Raw genomic sequence first — 19,174 nt, 5'->3', positions numbered from 1 at the left:
CTGTGGACAAGGTCTTAGATATGTTTATAAGTAATGAATAATTTTCTCTTATAGAGCTAATTTTATGAGATAAGTAAAGTCCATTAATTTCTAGATTGGCAAGGAAAATGAGTTTAATTCCTTCAGTTTTGCTGAACAGAAAAGGTGCTATTGTACTCTTGCCAAGGACTGTTCATTAGAAGGTGAAAGAAATACCATTTATTGTTGGTTGTGTTCTTGGTCAAACTCAAAAAAATGAACATGCACGACCAGTTTGTAACTGCCAACTCTCGCCTATCATTTCTGCAAATGGAAATACCTTTTTACCTTTGTTTTTCCTATCGTCAGTGTAAAATGGCGAGCAAGTTGGAAGGGATGATGCCGGAACTGCCGGTAACAGAGTCAAATGGTTAAAGAAAAACCAAATAACAATGCCGTATTGCTATGGCAATGTATGGCTCAAACATCACATTTATCAACTTTTTAAGCCAATAAATAACAACTTTGGAGTATAATTTTTTTTTTTTTAATCTCAATCTCATCCCAATTGACACTTCACTTGATTGATGACATATTAATATAAAGCAAATATAGTAAATCTTGTAGATTAATCTTGTCTATTTTATAATCACAGTTTTATAAGCTCGCAGCTCAGGTTGTATAGAAAATAAATTTATTTTATTTTTAAATCGGTGTGTATTTTAATTTACGTCACTTATTATATAAGATTTGATTTATAAAATTTAAATTTTCAAAATAAATTCTTTCATAAAAAAAAAAAAAAAAAAAGAAAAAAAAAAAAAGAACGTCAACAAAAGTGAACCGATGATTCTTGAAATAGCCTACTAATCGAACGGCAAAGATCATATATGCAAGAAAACATAAAAATAATGACTCACACTCTAACATTACTTCCTCCGCTTGACGAGTGGATAGAGCCGAGGGTGTGGTAAAGCAGAGTACTTTGCGTTCAGATTCTCTGGAAACTCAGCTATGGCCTCAATCCCATGTATCACCCACTTATCCTTCACCTTCAAGCCTTCCGTTGGTCCTCCTCCTTTGTTCAAATTCCACTCCCGGTTTTTGGGCATCCGAAATAGGCTTGGGTGGGTCGGACACTATGGAATCGGACCCTCCAATGGCTCTAGAGCAAAGTGCTGGTTCAAGTTTGGTAAAAGTGGCGTTGATGCTGAAGGTGCGGGCATTTACGGCAGTCAAACCCGTGAAGACTTCGATAGAGATGATGTCGAACAGGTTATTATCTTTTTCCCTCTTAACTTTTCTCTGTTTACGTATATATGTTTGTCTGTCTGTTGGAGATAAATGTAGCTAGTTGTTATTGTTATTTTTTATCTTTCAAGAGCTCTGTGAAAGTAGTGTGTGATCGTTAATTAAATGGAATCTGTCGAACTTGGACTCCGAAGATTGACAAAAGATTTCTGATTTTATTTCATGGTTTTATTCAAGTTGTATTGATCTACAACTTGGTGTACATATCTGTGGTCAGAAGATGGAACACAGATGTTTGTGTTCAACTTCATTATATTCTTAATTAATTATAATCTGTGAAGAAATTCATAGGCCTAACTCATCTCATAAAACTGGTTGTACAAGAAATGATTACTCATTGCTTATAAACATGCTCAAGACCTTGTCCACAGTCAATGTGGGATTATTCCTCAACACCCTCCCTCACGTGCAAGTCAGAATTTTTTCTGGTCCTTGTCATGGGGTAAGTAGTGTGGGCCCCCATTCGTCCTGTGATAGGCTCTGATACCATGAAGAAATTCATGGGCCTAACTCATTTCATAAAATCGGTTGTACAAGAGAGAATCGTTCATTGCTTATAAACATGTCCAAGATCTTGTCCACAATCAATGTGAGATTATTCCTCAACAGAATATAACCTCAGAAGGCTCTGCAGTATGTCACGTTAAGAATGTTTGACATTAATACAAGTGCTAATAAGAATTTGCCGTCGGGTTTTTTTTTTTTTTTTTTCTTGTAAGCAAGTTGCTATATCTTGCCAATATAAGCAAATGAAGATGCTAGGAATGAAAATTGTAAGTTTTTCTCGAGAAGAGCAGATTGTGGCAATGAGTACATAGAAAATTGTTCTCACTTGTGAAATTTGAACCTTAATAGACCTCCCTTTACATAGAACAGTTGACAGTATCAGACATCAAACAAGATATTCGAAGATGGAATACCATTCACAATTTCTAGAAATTCTAAAACAGGTAGCTAGGTGAAGTATATTATCAAAAGGGAAGTTTTGCGCCCCAATTGGATAATTAGGTTCTGATAGATCGAGGTTGCTAGCCAGCCTGAATTTCTAGATAGGTTTGCTGTGTTTTTTGGCTCTTGGGATTTCTCAAAATAAAACAATGAATCATAATTCTACTGATTTATTCGGTGGCTAATTAGTAAGGTCACCTTTTCATATGTACCAAATAAACAGACATGACCTGAAAGATATTAATTAATATCCTGAGGTTGATTAATCATACTCGGTGAGTTTGGTTACCAAACTCATCTCAACTCATTATTACAACTTTTTCAAATTCCAATACAAAATATAATAAACAATTCAACTTTTTCAAATCTCAAAATAATAATAATATTAAAAAATAATATTTTAACAATATTTTATCATCTCAACTCAACTCAACTCATTTCAACATCCAAACATTGTGGTCAAGGAAAATAGTCTCAAATACAGCCACAATGAGAAATTTATTGCTGACGTTTTTATACTTTGCAGTATTTTAATTACATGGGAATGCTTGCTGTGGAAGGTTCATATGATAAGATGGATGCTCTTTTAAGCCAAAACATCCACCCTGTGGACATCATATTGATGATGGCTGCCTCAGAAGGTGACAAGCCAAAAATTGAAGAGTTGCTAAGAGCTGGAGCTAGTTACAAAGTCAAGGATGCCGATGGACGGACTGCCCTTGACAGGGCTGCTAGTGATGAAATCAAGGACTTCATTCTGAGTTTTTCAGTTCAGAAGGCATAAACTAGATGCTTTGTTTTCTGGTTGAGAGAGAGAGAGAGAGAGAGAGAGAGAAGAAATGGAATATGAGTCCTATCATTTAGTCTTTTTTTCCCCCGAAATCGAAAGTTTTATTAAACTGTATTATGACCTTGTTATAAAGAGAGAATATGAATTGCTGTCATGCATCTAAAGTAAAGTACGATTTCATTCAATGGCATGCTTTTATGTAAAGTATAAGAAGGAATGAAATTGATTAATTTTTACCAAAGTGATCATCTCCGATATAATTACAAAGTATTTGGAAACTCATAATTTTTATAACAATTCTGCTATAACTAAAAATGAAGTGGTGCCATGCTAGCTTGCTTTTGATTAGCATGCAAGAGTTAAGAGTACTAAGACGACTCTGCAGGAAGAAACGATGCGCATAAAGGGGGCAGAAAACCAAGCAAAGTGACTATGGAGTCCACCAAAACCCAAAACCCATCTCCGCAAATCAAAGCAGTCCCTACCACGGATGAATATGCATCAGCCTTAGCCTTGTTCTTCAACCTCCACAGAAACGTTATCAAGGACCCAAGGCAGAAACTGATAGAAATGTAGCCTCCAATATGGAATGGTATACCCATTGCTATCGGTATTGGAATATATTTCGCCACCTTCTCCGGTAAAAGCTCTTTGATTATATTGATGACGATGGCTGCAATGAAGAAAGCGACGCCAAAATGCACCGCGTACATTGGCAAGCCTTTAAATCCTTCCCGACTACCAGTGATTGCACCTCGTCTATAAAATGGAGTCATAAAGACCGGAAATTTTGATCCAGGACTTCCGAAACCACTATAATGTGATTGGTAGTATTTAAAGATGAGAGGAGTGACAATGCAGCCAATCATATTCCCAAACATTTTGGTCACCAATATAGACCTTGAGGAAGCTAGGGTTAAGTATCCAGTTTTCAGTTCTGACATGAGTTGAGAAGCGGGGCCGTTAAAATTCATCATCACCCCACAAGCAACTAGAGCCACAAGAACACCGCCATGACTGACTCCAGCCCAAGCTCCAAAGATGAACATGGCCAACCTTCCAAAATTTGCAGCAGGGTTCATGTCGGTCAGGCCGGTGACGTGTGCTGTGCTGAAAGCTGCAGAACAGGCAACTGCGTACATGCACAAGACGTGGTACCATTTGACAGGAGGAAAGATTATAGGAAGTGATATTGCAGAGACAGCCAGAAGAGCAACAACGCCGACTATTGCTACCTTGGTTGGGATAAACTCGTTGAGGAAGTTTTGGGTCCTGATCCTAGTATCAGCACAGCAATTAGTACTATCAATATCATTGCTCTCATGATCCGGGTCAGAGCATGGGGGCCCAGAAATATTAACGGGAAGATGATGAGGATGATGATGATTATCAGTACTGCCACTGATCACAGCGGTAGTCCCTTTGTTCCTTGATTTGCAGATCAAATTAGCAACAATGTATTTGAGGATGTGGAACGTGCTGTCACCGAGGATTATAGCCATACCAAGGGTGAACTGCACGTACATATCATGCATGTTTAAGAAAGAAATTAAAAATATCTCAAAAAAGAAAAGAGAGAGAGAGTTGCATGCAGCACTTATGGTTAATATATAATTAATGACTCAAATATATATATATATGTTTAATTAATTAGGAATATTGAACAAGACTTTACTCTGTAACCGCCAAAGCCACGGTAGTCATAGCTCGTATCCATAACTGCATCGTACCAGATTCCACGTTTACTTCGTAGAAATGGGAACAAGATTCCCCAAGAAAGAATTGATCCAACTAACAGCGAAAAGCTTGTGCTGTACGGGCACAACATGCCTGCCCCAACATGTATACTGAAGAACTCGAAATAGAAGCTGATCATAATGTTACCACAAGATCAAAATATTAGTGCATGAGTACAATATTATTATAATTAGCCATAACAAGGTTATTATATTAATCGTGAACAAATCTACAATATATGTGTGTAAATTATCATTCATGCGTGATCATTTCTTAAATCAATAATGTCATGCTCATATGAACTTATAACTCTATCCTGTCTTAGACAGAGTGTGTGGTTGTTTAATTCTATCTTTAAACAAAATGTCTTAAATGGTTTGTCCGTAAAGAATTACAGCAATGAACTAGATTATATCAATCACAAAAATATTTATGTATTGAAAAGTCGTAAAAGTAGTAGTTAAGTTGTATTTTATACGTCTCATAATGGAGTTGTTCCGCTTTCAAAAAAAGAAAACTAAGCACGTGCGTACGGACGTACCTCTTATCTCGTGCTGCGAAACCAAATATGGGTAAGGTATAAAACCCACAATTCTTCCCACCTTCAAACATCCACGAGAAACCATTGCAAAAGAAGGAAATGGAGAAGAACTTGCCTAATATTACTAGTCGTTTCCTGTATAGAAAGAGTTTAGACGGCTTAATTTAGGGGGGGAGATCAGAGACAGAGACAGAGAAAGCGACGGCAATAGTACCTGGCGAACTTGCTGTTAAGAGGAACGTGGATGGTGTTCATAACGTTACCAACTGAATGCGCAGAAGGGTACAGCAATTTGAGGTTTAAGATCATATACTGAAGACCAAGATCAGTTGAGTTTATAATAAGAAAAAGGAATGGGAGATATATTAGAGGGGGGAGAGAGAGAGAGAGAACAGGTAATTTGTATAGATATAATAATTTACGTACGTACGTACCCTTCTAAAAGGGATAATAAAGAAGAAGCCGGAGAAACTTGTAACAAATAAGAATGCGATTATCCAGGCAGTGCCTGGTTCCTTAATGTTCTGCGGGTCATTACCTTCTGGAAATCTTGATGCTACAATACTGCTCATGGAAAATAAGTAGTTTCCTAACCCACCTGCAATATCCATGCATGTATATATATATATATATATATGATCGGTTCAAATTATAAATTAAGAAATTAAAACCAATATTCAAATTACTCAAATCGTAAGAATATCGATCCTACTAGCGAGCAATATTGCATAAATACTGATCTCTAGCTAACTAGTAGTACTGAAAAGAAAAGAGAAGAAATTAAACAGTGTCAAATTTTGTGAAAAAACATTTATAAATTTGAACAGGGCTTACCGCTGAGAGCAAGGCCGCTGATTGCAACCACACAAGATTGAATCATAGCATTCTCTTGCCTCGTAAAAGGTTTTCCTACAATCCCACTTGTTTCAAGGATCATGAGCCATCCTTTGATGAAGGAGTATCCAACCACCGGGGTATATATATTCACAGAGCTAATTACTCCTGTAGACAAAATTTCCTTCATCGACAGTATAGTGAAGAAAGTCCCCAGCCCCACGCTCACGATCAAAGATCTCAAAGTTATCTGATTCGTCCATGTCGGAACCTCCTTGTCCTTGAATCCAATTTCTTCCATCGGCATTGAGCTGGAGCCTCCAATGGCATCGTTTCCACGGCTACCATCTTTTGCCAACCTTTCGTATTGCGGACTAGGGATGTTGTCCCTTGTGCCATTGTAGTCGGAACACTGCTGCTCGTGCTCTTCAGACGTTGTGGGCTGCATTGAGCGGTGCCGGGGTGCTTTTGCTTGTGTGCGTGAGTTTATGTCTATGGTTTCCATAGGATCAGGCCGCCAGTTGTGGTACGAAGGGATACGCAGCATCCCTTTTATCATGCGGTTTTATCCTCTGTTTCATTGATTTTAGGGGATTGAGATTCTGGTGAGTTTCTGTTGCAAAGATCAATATAAGAATATGAAGAATAAGTTAAGTTCGTTCATACTTCGTCAACATCGATCAAAACTAATTAACCGAAGACACCTCAATCTTACCAAAAGTAGACGTACGTACATCTCTATCTGCATTGAATAATATATTATCTCGATCTTCACATGCATGCATGCAGGTATTATATCATATATGACGGCTACAATGATGCAGACACGACTATTTTCAACTTTTATTCAATAATAATTATTGTTAGTATTTATTTTTAATAACATTTATTTCTTACCGTTACTTTTTACGTTTCTTTCTCTCATAATAATTTGTTGGTAGTTAATAGCATTTCCGTTGGAGAGAGTTTGTGTCTTTAAGTGATCATACCGTTTTGGATTTCAAGCAGTTTAATTTATTGCTTTAACGGTTTTTTGGACGTTGTTTTTAACGGGCTAATTGTAATAAAGTCTCCGTTTCTTTGTGATTAAACATAGCATTGAAGGATTGTTAAAAGTTGGCTCCTTTATTTCATTTTCCCGGTTACGTCTATGAACTATATCTTTATATTGTTTAGTTCTTTGTACGGTACGATTGAGGAAAAAATAACATGATTTGAGAAAACAAGCTAGTGAAAGTATATTTTTTTAGGGAAAATGATATCCGTAGGAGCCTTTGTGCAGGGATCGTACAGGAACACCTACATGGAAAATAAAACAATATCTATCGCACGAACGATCCATTCAGCTTCCCTCCTCCATTCAAATTATCTCACTCTCCTCACTCTCGTCCATCAGTTCTTCATTCTCACTCTCCTCCATCTCCGAAGTGCAGCCAAGAGTTAAGATGGGTTTAGAGCCCGAAAGCCAATCTCCCTCCCTCCTCCGTGTCGCGACCCAAGAGCCCAAGAGCCATCTCGATCCCACGAAGGTACTCTCTCTCTCTCTGAGGTTGATTCCGTTTGTTCTTATTTACTTGTTAGCTATTTTCTAATCAGTCTATCATCATATAACCCTGAAAAAGGTCTGCTTAGACTCAGTCTTCATAGCCTAACTAGCTTCTATTATCCCTCTTATTTGTTGGAATTGAACTTTGTAGATTGGGTTTATAGGGAGACTGGACTACCAGAAAGGCATCGACTTGATCCGGTCGGCAATTCCAGAAATAATGGAGACGATGTACAATTTATAAGTGAATCTTTGGTGAAATAATTTTCAAATAATTTGGCTCCACGTTGAAGTCATGCTCCCTTTACATTGCTTGTGCTTTCTATATGCTTGAGATTATGCTTGGTTCTAGGGATCCGATGTTTGAAGATTGGATGAGAGCAATTGATTGCAGTTGTTTTTTATATGGATTTTTTTTGGGTAGCAATTGCTTGGCTCTGGGTTGGATTTTGTTTTTTTTAGAGATTGGGTTGGATTTAATGTCCCAATTTCTCATAAGATAACTGCAGGATATTTCAGAATTTCTTTTTCTTGGTTTATATGTTCCTTCAATAAATGATGGCACCAACTCAATGTGGTTTTGGAATGATCAGCCGTGACATACTATTGATGCCCTCAAGGTTTGAGCCCTGTGGGCTAAATCAATTGTATGCAATGAGTTATGGAACTGTCTGTGGTTCATGACACTGGGGGACTCAGAGTAAGTCTGAACAACCAAGAAATTGATTGCAGTTGTTTTTTATATGGATTATTTCTACTCAATCCTTCTCTTCTATTTGTCTCAGGAAGGCAAAGGTGAAGGTACATGGTATGTATGCCTCTATTGGGCTCTTGGCTGAATGATTTTTTTTTTTTACAATGAGAGAAAAAGGAAATGTAGAATATCTCAACTTCACACTCAGACTTTCCCAATTATACACAGATGGAGGATAATAGAAGGGGCCTCTTCTATATTAATGTTGGACGAATTCAGGTACTAAGTTATAATGTTGTAATCATTGTCACCAAGTTCTAGTTTTATAGCCAATATTTTATGGACCATTTGGTAATTTTACAATTATGTGGTGGACCCGTTTGGTTGATATTGGAAATTGAGACTTGGGGTTTGGTATGAGTCCAGCTTTAATTCCTTCCCTTTCATCATAAATGGGCAGGGCATATTATTTTAGTTGGTGATGAGATATGTCCAAATATTATAGTGCTTTATTATTGAAGGTCAGAAGACATCAATTTGCTTGCTATTTTCTATAGCTTATAATTTATATCAATTATTTTAATGAATACTTACATTTTCTTGTACAGTTCATTTCACTTGGTTTTTTGTAGTGTGGCAAAGAGAAAAATAATTGATGTGTTTGCATTTTCTTGTACAGTTCATTTCACTTGAGAATAAACCAATGGCATCTGATGTGTTTGCCATTAAAACTCATGGATTGGAAGCTTACTTAGGCAAATAGTCGTGAAGGCAGAGAAAAAGAATTGGTAAAGATAGAAGCTGACTTGCATTGGAAGGGGGAAGTGCTTCAGAAAACAGGGGAAGAAATTGTGAAGAGAGAGTTGAAAGTCCACAACAAAGAAGTTGAAATTGGAAGACAACAAGCATACATTCAGCGTAAACGCACGCTACTTCGTGTCTATTGGATTATTACCATACTAATAAACATGTACTTCATACAATCAAGATGAAGCCCCACTTAATGGGAATTTTGTGCATTGTATGTTAGGGACTATTTGGAATGTTGTGTATTACGGAACTATTTGAAATGTTGTGTATTATGAAATAATTTGGTATGTTATTGTGTACTATGAAAATATGTCACTGGACATAGGTTGATTTATAGAACCACAAAAAAGCTTCTTTCATTTGTAGAAACTAATAAATCTTATATGACAAAATATTTATCATCTTTTTTACAATCACTTGCTCACAATTCACATATTGCAATCACTCACTCATATATTGTTTACAATCACAATACCAAAAGAGAAAATACACTCAATAGATCTTGAAATCATAAATCAAAATCCCTAAAATCTAGCTGTGCTCCACCCTCATTATCCAGCTGACTTACATCCACCCCAAGATGCATTTGTGAAGATAATAACACAAAGTTTAGCAGTTATAAACTAGAGATGAAACAAAATCAAGTACCACAATATGAAGTAGAGATGAAACAAAATGGAATCATTAAGTACACTTTTTTGAATCGCAATCACTGGTTTGCCAAATTGGGTTCCAATAGAATCAAAAATCTGGGGGATGTTTCCAGATGACTAATACCAAAAAAGTAGATGAAAGTAATCCGATTAGTTTCAAATAAAAATAAAAATAAAATATAATTTAAATATGAAGAGTTTGTAAACCTAAATGAGAACACTCTCTTGTGTCCCATCCAATGCTTCATCAAACAAATTCCTACGTGTGTCAACAACTTCAGTATCTCCTCCATGCGGTTACGAATAAAAAATAAAACTATGTTACATTTAAAAAACAACGAAACAAAATCTATAACAAAAAGTTAAGGATTAATTACTTGTCTACATTTTCTCTTTTGCATAACCTTTCTCACCTTGGCCTTGCACACTTTCTCCATTATGGAAGCTCTCCTTCCCTTTCTCTATCTATCTAGAGAATAGTAATGAGAATCTAGTAAGCTCATCAAACCTACTAGTTCAAGTATAAGGCTCTTTGAGCTGACATAACAATGATTCCAGTGACATATATCAAATTCATGGATGCAGGAGTTTTTGTAAGACTACACCAAGAATAAGGAACATAAATAAAAAAAGAAAAGCTAATGATAAGATTGCAAAATGGATAAGCTCACAAGACCTGCTTAAAAAGTGCTCTATTGTACGATGCATAGAGTCATCAAACCATCTCCAAGGGCTTACAAATAAGTTCAAATGAGGAAGTGTGGCTTTGAAAGTAAATGCTCAGAATAAATAAATGACAACCACAGCTCAGGAAAATGACCATTATCGTAAGATCACAATACAAGATTTCTATCACATTATTCATATAAAAAGATAACCGAGAAAACAAAAATCTAAATTTGAACCTGTCAAAATCAAAACATTAACATGGAATGTTTCCATAAGGATTCCTAGAAAAAAAAAATTAAAAAAAATGTGGAAACCATTTCGTTTCTCAACACAGACCTATAGCATTCCTTTAATCGAGACAACCAAAAAAAATAAAATCCCATATGAACTAACAAAACCAACACCTTTGGAAATCGCTACAAATTAGGAGCATCATATCTATTAATAAATTTTTAAAGCGAAAAGGGAACCATTTGGACAGAAACAAAAGAATCAGAAAGGATAAATAGATTGAAAGATTACTAGCCTTGGGTGGCAGAGGAGTGCAATGCAGCCCAGCCGAGGAACGAGTCGCGGAGGAACAACAAATTTGAATGGGTTTCGGAAATGTGTTGTGAAAATCAGTGTTTTTTAGTGAATGAGGGAAACGAACATGAATGACAAGGAAATGCAATTCTTCTATGGGAATGATGAACACCTATGTTCATGTTTGTGAGTTTCACCTTCTCAGTTCAGTTCGCGGGCAATTGTCATCTCTCTTGTTTTGTATTTTTTTTTTTTAATTGTACTTGACTTGGCATAAGGACTCATTGGTGCACAATCCTTATGCCAACTTACCTGCTCGTAGAAAAATAGATTTTTTAGAGAGTATTAATTTTCCAGATAAAAGAGAGGTACTGTTCTTTTGAGTAGAGCTTTAGACTCAACAACTTGTGCAAAGTAACATTGAGTCATACGACGATCAGTTGGACTATTATATCATAGAGGAGTCAAGTCAAAAGAAATTATGTTCTACCTATTAATTTGAAACTTTGTACATCACAGAGAGTTTGAATCTCTTTAAAGAGAGAGAAATTTTCGTGCTTTAGTCCAAACTGATGTCATTTGAATGTTAATTTCATTGTAATTTTTTCTTATATTATTGTGTATTTGACCAACAATTATTTTATTGAAGAGATATATAAAGATCACAACTATATATATAAATGCATGGGTAATAACTATATAGGTCTAGAAATATTAATGCCTCGGATCGTTTGAGGTAGGGCTTCTGGATGGTCCGAACCGTCCGGAAAAACTGCCAACTGGACAAATGCAAACTGATTTCATGAACTGATTTTTCAGCAACAAGCATATATTAATCAATGGCGTTGAATTCCTTATTTAAATTATGCATGCGATCCCACATAGTTAACTCTGTTGCTCTATATGATGTAAGGCACAAAAGCACGCCCACAATTTATTGAACCCGATAACTACTTAAAATACAGCTCAAAGAGCTTCTTCAGAGTATCAAATACACTAGTAAATGGATTTAGTTCGATGGCAGCCTTCAATTCAAGATCAGGGAATTGGTTGGTTAGAGCCTGTTGCATTCGAGACATGGACATCATTGCGGTTAACTGACTGTCTGACATTACCTCACAGTCTTGTGGAGTGTCCTTGATCTTGCTCGGATCATACCCAAAGTTCGCCAAGTAAGCTTTGTACTTCTCTATGAATTCAGGTCCAGGGTCGGGTTTCCTTGAGTAGATCTGAAAATATTGACGCCAAATTAAGAATATACTTCAAAACATAAATCTTTAAAGAAAAATGATACTTGTAGTCGTGAATGTGTAAGCACCGAATAATCACTTTAAAAAAAATGAGCAAATATAAAACTCATATGAAAAAAAATTAATTTTTTAATAGTAGACCTCATTTTTTTTCAAAACGACTGCACGACACTTACACGCTTCACGACTACATGTAGCATTACTCTATCTTTCAAAACCTGAACCTCATATTGACTTATTGAGTGCGAAGACGTGACAACAAAATATGATCACTTGATCAAATGACATGATAGCCAGTCGGTAATTACCTGAATAAAACTTCTGTCTTTTGCTCCCGAAACAAGAGAAAAATTGTCGTAATCAGTAGCAATCACATCATAAGGCTCCTTGGGGATAAATGGTATCGTTGGAAAACGAAGATAACATTTCTCTTTTATCATCTCCTGCTTTTCTAGTTGACTCTCATTTTTATCCGAATCTTCTTCTGAAAGGCATTGAACCTTTCCCCTAATGCCGGTAATATATCCATTGGGTCCTCCATGAACACAAAATGTATCGACTTGGATAGAGGGTGTCTCCATATCATATGTATATACACCCTGCAATTTGATATATAAGCATATTTAGAAGCCAGAAAGAAGCCAGAAATTTGCGAGCGAGCAAGCAAGTATTGAGTGAAAGACCCAATATAAAATGATCTGTTATAAGACAATAAAAGAACCCAACATATCTTAGAGACAAGAAATGCAGATACAGGTTTTGGATAGAGCTATTTGCTTGCACTATCCACAATAAATAAATTTGTGTATGACAATGAGCTATAAAACGGATTGGTTATGAAAACCAGTCTAGATAAATGTCTTCACTGCAAGCCACTATCATACATCATACCTCCCCTTACCTGAGTACAGTGACAGTCTTCTTGCCCTTGTCCCGCAAATCCACGTTTGAGTGAAGCAACTTCAAACCATCTTCCCAAATATCTAGTGGGGTCAAAATCCTTGGTTGTCATACCTCTCATCATCATTAGTTTCCTGCCTCTTTCATCAGAACCCTCATCAAGTGGAAGAGTTGGTGTGCCATCCAGGACATTAGCAAGCTGGCATATGTTGGATTGATGAGATAGATCCGCTGCAACAACCTGCCCAAAAAATAGATGGCTGATTTAGAAACAGCTCATGTCCATCATATGGAGGTATATGCCTAGTTTTTTGCCATAATCTATAGTCCTCTGGCTCCTGGAAATTCACTAGCACATCTAGTCTTAGACAAGATTCCCTGTCATTATGGAATCACAGGATCCTGTACGGTTTATAAGAAAAAAATGAAGAAAATATCAATACAAAAAGGGTTCTGTAAAGGGAGACTCCCTATCGTTCAACTAGATCTTAAACGAAACATAAACTCAGAGTATATCCTTATTTTATCGGTATAAACTGAGAGTAAATCCTTTAAAAAAGTTTCTAACCATATGGGATGGGAAAGGATAGGAAGAGAATGTAACCGAAGGAGTTTTGGCCTATAATATTGTCATTATAAGGTTCCCTTTATAATCATTGGTCTATAATGCAACTTACAACATGCCAGGTAGTGATGAAAATGTTATGTTTCTTTTAAAGTCGGGCACTTTACACCATATCTCAAATTATTCAATGCCAGCACCTGCAGCAGCACAAATGCTAACCTGGTGTGTCTGAGAGAGAAAGATCATCGAAGCAGCAATCCCGGATAATACATGTCTGGTCACAAGCTTACTGGCTATAGTGTGCTCAGAAGAGCACTTGAGCATTATTTTTCCTCCCATTCCCCTGTATGGGCCGCAAACAGATGGTTACTCTATACATTTCATTGGGGCCATAAAAATTAAAAAATAAACAAAAACATAAATTTACATGCTAAAACAGCAGATAATTGAGAGAAAGTCCCAAGTATATACATTAATTGGATCGGAAAGGAAAGAGACAAAATGAAATTTACTAGAACAGATATTTCAAAATGAAATTTACCCATTGCACATGCACCATTCTCAACCAATAAGAGTGTAGAATTTATAATTCATTTAATTATTTCGCTTATCTTTTTAAAGATTCTCTTGTTTTTGAGTTTCCTCATATCAAATGTTACAATGTCTCCATCATTAGAATACAACATGAACTGGCAGATCGAGCCTCAAACTCTTAACGACCAATCCAATCCAAGCTTCCCATTGATTCCCGATGCTTCCGCAGCGACCAAAGGAGCATTTGAGAAACTCTAGAAAACCCGATACTTCAAATAGTTACAAGATGAAAACAATACTAGAGAAAAGAGAAAGCATTCAGCAAAGGATCAGTTTTGTTCCTAGTTGCAAGCAGAAAACGGAATGGGACCCCGACCATAGTTTTATGTCAAAAATAGGGAAAACCTGGGATTTGGAGGAGACGAGGAACAACATTGAAGGAGCACTGGTGATGTTTGAAGAACCTGTACCATTTCTTCTGCTTTCTTTTTAAAGCTTCAGTTTTTTTTTTTTTTTTTTTTTTTCAGTTTAGTTCCGAGCTTCAGACTTCAGAGTCACCACCATCTCTCTCTCTCTTCTCTTTCTCCTCCAAAAAAATCTTCTCGAAACGTGTCATCTGGTGTCTGGCGCGGACGGCTTCTTAACGGATTATTTTAATTTCCATTATTTTTTTGGCTTTTAATATTAATTATCAGTACAAAGGCCAATAAAAGAAGGTGATGGGTTCTTTGTCTTTTTATTCTTATAGTTGTAAAATATTTGCTAAGAAATTTAAAAAAAAATTAAGAAAAAATATTTCAGTTTTAATATTATTTTGAAGCAAGCCTTTTGGAATAGAAAATGAAAAAAAAAAAGACCATGCGATATCTACTTTACATGAAGAATGTAAAAAAAAAAAATATATCAATCATTTTGTTCTTATTTCTCACAAATTTTAGGACCATTACTAGACCAAACCATGAATCACAACAAGTATTTATAAACAGTTTATTTATATTTTAAAGTAAAACATTTAAAAAAAAAATTAAAATGAGCTATTACAAACTCTTCTATTTTCTATTATTATTATTATTATTATTATTATTATTATTATTTTACTTGAATAGAAAGGGTGTAAATAGAGACAATCGAGCGAAGGAACAGGACAAGCCATAACTTGAAAAAAAAGGGAAAAAAATCTTTAAAGCTGTAACTTGTAAAATCCCTACGCATAGAATGAGTCAAAACCAACAATGTTCAACAGGATTGAGTGAATTAACCCAATAAGGCAATTGGCCGTTGAAAGCATACAAGAGAACGGCAAAATGATTAATTCTCGAGATTTATTATGCATCAGTTATTATTCACTCTCACACTTAATATCTATAGTTTTTTTATAGAGTAATATTAGAGAGAAACCACTATAATAATTCATATTTTACACTCACTATGTAGCTGCTTCTAGTTGATTGTTCCCAATACTCACTTAGGGAGATATGTGGTTTAGATGATGTCACATCATGTGTATAAAATAGATACTTTTAATAGTAATTTTTATCTATATTTATTCTTTTTCATAAAATATAAAAGTGTTTTCATATAGTGTGAAGTGTGAGAAAGTGAATAATGACTTATTAAAAGAATTTTTCTTAATTCCCTGGATGCTAAACTAAACATTCCACTCCGGTTGGTGCAATCATGACTCTTGAGGCCCAACAAAAGTCTAAGCAAGAAGACAGCATTCAGATTTCGTTAGGCTGCTTTTCCTCCACTTTGACGCCAAATAAATTATATGGTATCTAAGATTTATAACGAAGATTTTCCCATTTTACAGGTTAATAAAGTCAAAGAATTAATTATATGCAAAAAATAATTCATGAGATTATTATGAAAAATTTCCGATTCAAAAGGATTAGTAACTAGAGGAGACTATCCTTCACATTTCCACCAATGAGCAAACTGAAAAATGGAGCTCCGCTGTCCTCACCATTGGTTTCATTTTCCTTAAAGCCGGGTACTCGAGGATTTTTCTCATCTTTTTGTTGATGCTGGAGGATCTTTCAAGGAGACGAATGCTACTTTTCTGGATCCAGACTTGAGTATTGAAGTATTTGAACTTGGTGAGGGCTTTGAGAAGGCTGTAAGCAAACTAACTTCCTGCAGGAGTTTCTTGTTAGGTGTAGATGCTGTGTCTGAACCATCTCCGACTTACCTACAATCTTCAACTTCCTTCCCATTGTCACTCTCCATGGGTGGGCTTGCCAGTGAATCAATCTTGTCCCCCTTGAAGTGAGATGGACATTTTTCACCCATTTGGTCAGAATCCACCCTCTCGTGAACAAGTTCATCGTCTACAAAAGAGACGTTCAGGACTTGCTAGAAAGTAATAGCATCAAGACACCATAACAATGGTACAGAGTTTACATGCATCATAATGTAGTCCATCATGTACATAGTACGTAGTTTAATGAATCGTAAATTCTGGGTTCATGGAATTCCTTCAACTCTTGTCTCATCTGATCCTGATAGATGAAGTCACTCTTGAGCAATAAAAGTTGTTAAGAGTTCATCGTATGGGGATTACTAGTCTCGATCTTAGATTAAAAGTATAATTCTTTTGCAACAAATGGGAAATTATACAAGCAAGCCACATTTCAGCCAATCAATAACAGAGAAAGCTGGTGGTTTTGCAAGAAAAGAAAGAAGTGGGCGGGCAATGGGAAGCCATGCATGAGAAATGCTTACCTCCAATAAAAGACTCAATACTTTGATACTTTACAGCTGATGTTCCTATTGATGCATCTTCTTTAAGATCCCCATTTGGGCTTCCAGTATTGCTCTTATACGTCCTCTCAAGCGATACAAACTTATCCAATTTCCATACACACTCTAAGGTAACAACTTCATCATTGTTTGGATAAAACTCCCTGAAGACCTGCATGGGTCATGGCAAGACTAAAAAAAAAAGTAGTTAGAAATAAAAAAACAAGAAGCAAAAAGGCATCTGAAGGAGATATTGACCAGAAGAGTTCGTAGGACCCAAACAGGTGCAGACCAACCTCAATTCCTTCCTGGCTTATCTTTACAGATTGCTTAAGGACAGTCACAAGTAGACTGCTAGCTTTTCTACAAATGGCTAACGTCAATGCCTGAAGTAATAATTTTCTTTTGTCAGTTGGGGCAGGTGAGATTGTTGCCTGAAACCAAAGCTAGTTCATCTGATTTCCATTTCTAAATGCTGCTGGGAAATAACCTCTCTAACCATGTCATCCATCCAAATTTCATCCTCCGGGAATGTGGTTATTCAAGATGGGACTATTACATATAGCAACCGGATCAACGAGGTGATATGCCTAAAATAAACTTAATTTACGGAAACATACTTGCTGAACCAAAGCTCGAAGGCGTGCAAGCAGAGCCAACATTGTCAGAGAAAATCCCATGAAAAAAGATCGAGCAAGCAAGATAGATATCTCACTGAGGAATAGTCAAGGGTGAAAATGATACTCTTTTTGCTCTTCTGAACAAAAAAAAAAAAAAATCACATGAAGTAAGCTTGAAAAAGATCATAGGAGTTGAAGTACATCCAAAAGCTCTAAAGTGTATAAGAATAGACAACTTTCAAAAAATAATATTTCAACTTATATACAATATGGACAAGTAACCATTTAAACAATAAACAGAGGACATCAACTTTATTTGGCAAGCAAGAACATTACTTCCACTTTCCTGCATTCCTCTGCCACCCACCCTACTGTCATAAGATTTTTCGGAGAGAACCTCCACCTCTGCCAGTCGTCTACGTCGGCGTCATCTCTGTCAGCTTTGAACACTTCACCTCCACCACTATTCGGCATCATTTGTGGTATATGATCATTACTTTGGAATTTGTTGTGTAATATGTGGAATGTTAGGAAGAAATTTTTTTAAAATATAAAACACTCCCAATGATGCCGATGAAATAGAAAGCTTGCATCTTTCTGTAATATGATTATTTGCCAAGAGTTAAAGCAACAGTTTTTTGAGCGCTTTCTATAATATTATTATTTGCCACTGAATCAACCTGATCATATTCACCTACATGTCTAAAAAAATCATTCAAGACAAAGTATCCTTTTTCTTGAGGAGCTTGAAAGAAAGATTTAGTAAATTTCCTTCTATAATTGTTGTCTCCAGTTAAACAACCAGTAACTAAGACCATCACCCCCACCCTGGTATGAAAACTCAGAATCAGCAGTCAATATTTCTGCCTTATAGTTCATGTTGTCCAAGGATAATGACTCCGGTGAATGCAAAATTTCAGAACATCCGATTTGTATACGTATGTATTCTCTCAATGAGAACAAACTACTTTTCCAATAACTTCATAACATCTCGTGTCACGACACGGAAGAGATGGAGGAGGGAGATGGAAGAGGATGAGAATAGAGGAGGGAGAGGGAGGAAACTGTAAATGAGGTAACACGAATGGGCTTTAGAATCTCGGATGGTGAAACGATGAAAATGATGAAACATACCGTATTATTTTCCACATGGACTCCCACCAATTTTTCGTGCGCAGTGTGAGCCAAGTCTCCTGCATCCTCATTTTTCTTTCTTTTTTTTTAATGGTGAACTCTATTTTTTTTTAAAATAAGTGCGTAAGACTTATATATCTTATAACTGTATCTAGCATTACGTCACATTTGTAAATTTATTTTAATGAAATCATTTTCTTTACAGCTGTATCACTTGTCTTCTATTTTTAAACAACAAGGTGGACTAAATTATGTGCAGAATGATGATTATTTAGATGTTGATAAGATTAATTAGCAGCAAGCATTCTTTAATGTTTGGAACTGAGTTTTCATACCAACCCAACCCAGAAGCATTACTTACACCTACAGCAAACAAAATAGCTACTGTATGATAATCAGATTGTTTCCATTCA

At 36.0% G+C, this 19,174-nt stretch overlaps 3 protein-coding genes and 1 long non-coding RNA gene across 4 annotated transcripts; 2 read left to right on the top strand and 2 right to left on the bottom strand.

The window, feature by feature from the left end:
* Positions 1-881: 881 nt before the first annotated feature.
* LOC108983846 (protein LHCP TRANSLOCATION DEFECT) lies at positions 882-3,192 on the top strand. Its single transcript, XM_018955625.2, has 2 exons — positions 882-1,233; positions 2,744-3,192. Exons 1-2 carry the CDS (start codon positions 973-975, stop codon positions 2,999-3,001), a joined length of 519 nt encoding a protein of 172 aa, XP_018811170.1. The 5' UTR covers positions 882-972; the 3' UTR covers positions 3,002-3,192.
* Positions 3,193-3,375: 183 nt separating this feature from the next.
* Positions 3,376-6,678, bottom strand: LOC108983153 (probable metal-nicotianamine transporter YSL7). Its single transcript, XM_018954707.2, has 4 exons — positions 6,120-6,678; positions 5,500-5,551; positions 4,683-4,875; positions 3,376-4,521 (listed from the first exon to the last, which is right to left on the bottom strand). Exons 1-4 carry the CDS (start codon positions 6,676-6,678, stop codon positions 3,376-3,378), a joined length of 1,950 nt encoding a protein of 649 aa, XP_018810252.2.
* A 739-nt stretch (positions 6,679-7,417) lies between these two features.
* On the top strand, positions 7,418-9,495 carry LOC108983367. The gene is made up of 5 exons (XR_001994856.2): positions 7,418-7,648; positions 7,817-8,365; positions 8,451-8,473; positions 8,588-8,638; positions 9,039-9,495. It is a non-coding gene; the product is annotated as an uncharacterized LOC108983367 (long non-coding RNA).
* Positions 9,496-11,846: 2,351 nt separating this feature from the next.
* Positions 11,847-14,885, bottom strand: LOC108983831 (chloroplastic lipocalin). Its single transcript, XM_018955616.2, has 5 exons — positions 14,671-14,885; positions 13,951-14,074; positions 13,168-13,407; positions 12,575-12,865; positions 11,847-12,245 (listed from the first exon to the last, which is right to left on the bottom strand). The coding sequence occupies exons 1-5, from the start codon at positions 14,736-14,738 to the stop codon at positions 11,967-11,969; spliced, it is 1,002 nt and encodes a 333-aa protein (XP_018811161.1). The 5' UTR covers positions 14,739-14,885; the 3' UTR covers positions 11,847-11,966.
* Between the last annotated feature and the right edge of the window lie 4,289 nt (positions 14,886-19,174).

The sequence above is a fragment of the Juglans regia genome, chromosome 2 (genome assembly GCF_001411555.2).
Source record: "Juglans regia cultivar Chandler chromosome 2, Walnut 2.0, whole genome shotgun sequence".
Taxonomy (NCBI): Eukaryota; Viridiplantae; Streptophyta; class Magnoliopsida; order Fagales; family Juglandaceae; genus Juglans; species Juglans regia.
The sequence above is the reverse complement of the archived record's forward strand: the minus strand, read 5'-3'. Positions and strand labels throughout refer to the sequence as shown.

What these genes read in the sequence shown, in the direction of transcription:
- LOC108983831 (XM_018955616.2), bottom strand. Translation starts at nt 14,738, where the DNA reads ATGGTACAGGTTCTTCAAACATCACCAGTGCTCCTTCAATGTTGTTCC. An exon ending in TTCTCTCTCAGACACACCAG is followed by an intron (nt 13,408 to 13,950) that starts GTTAGCATTTGT and finishes TTTTTTGGGCAG; the next exon opens with GTTGTTGCAGCGGATCTATC. An exon ending in AAGACTGTCACTGTACTCAG is followed by an intron (nt 12,866 to 13,167) that starts GTAAGGGGAGGT and finishes ATCAAATTGCAG; the next exon opens with GGTGTATATACATATGATAT.
- LOC108983846 (XM_018955625.2), top strand. Translation starts at nt 973, where the DNA reads ATGGCCTCAATCCCATGTATCACCCACTTATCCTTCACCTTCAAGCCT. An exon ending in ATAGAGATGATGTCGAACAG is followed by an intron (nt 1,234 to 2,743) that starts GTTATTATCTTT and finishes TATACTTTGCAG; the next exon opens with TATTTTAATTACATGGGAAT.
- LOC108983153 (XM_018954707.2), bottom strand. Translation starts at nt 6,678, where the DNA reads ATGATAAAAGGGATGCTGCGTATCCCTTCGTACCACAACTGGCGGCCT. An exon ending in CAGCGGCCTTGCTCTCAGCG is followed by an intron (nt 5,552 to 6,119) that starts GTAAGCCCTGTT and finishes CTGCGCATTCAG; the next exon opens with TTGGTAACGTTATGAACACC. An exon ending in CTTAACAGCAAGTTCGCCAG is followed by an intron (nt 4,876 to 5,499) that starts GTACTATTGCCG and finishes CATTATGATCAG; the next exon opens with CTTCTATTTCGAGTTCTTCA.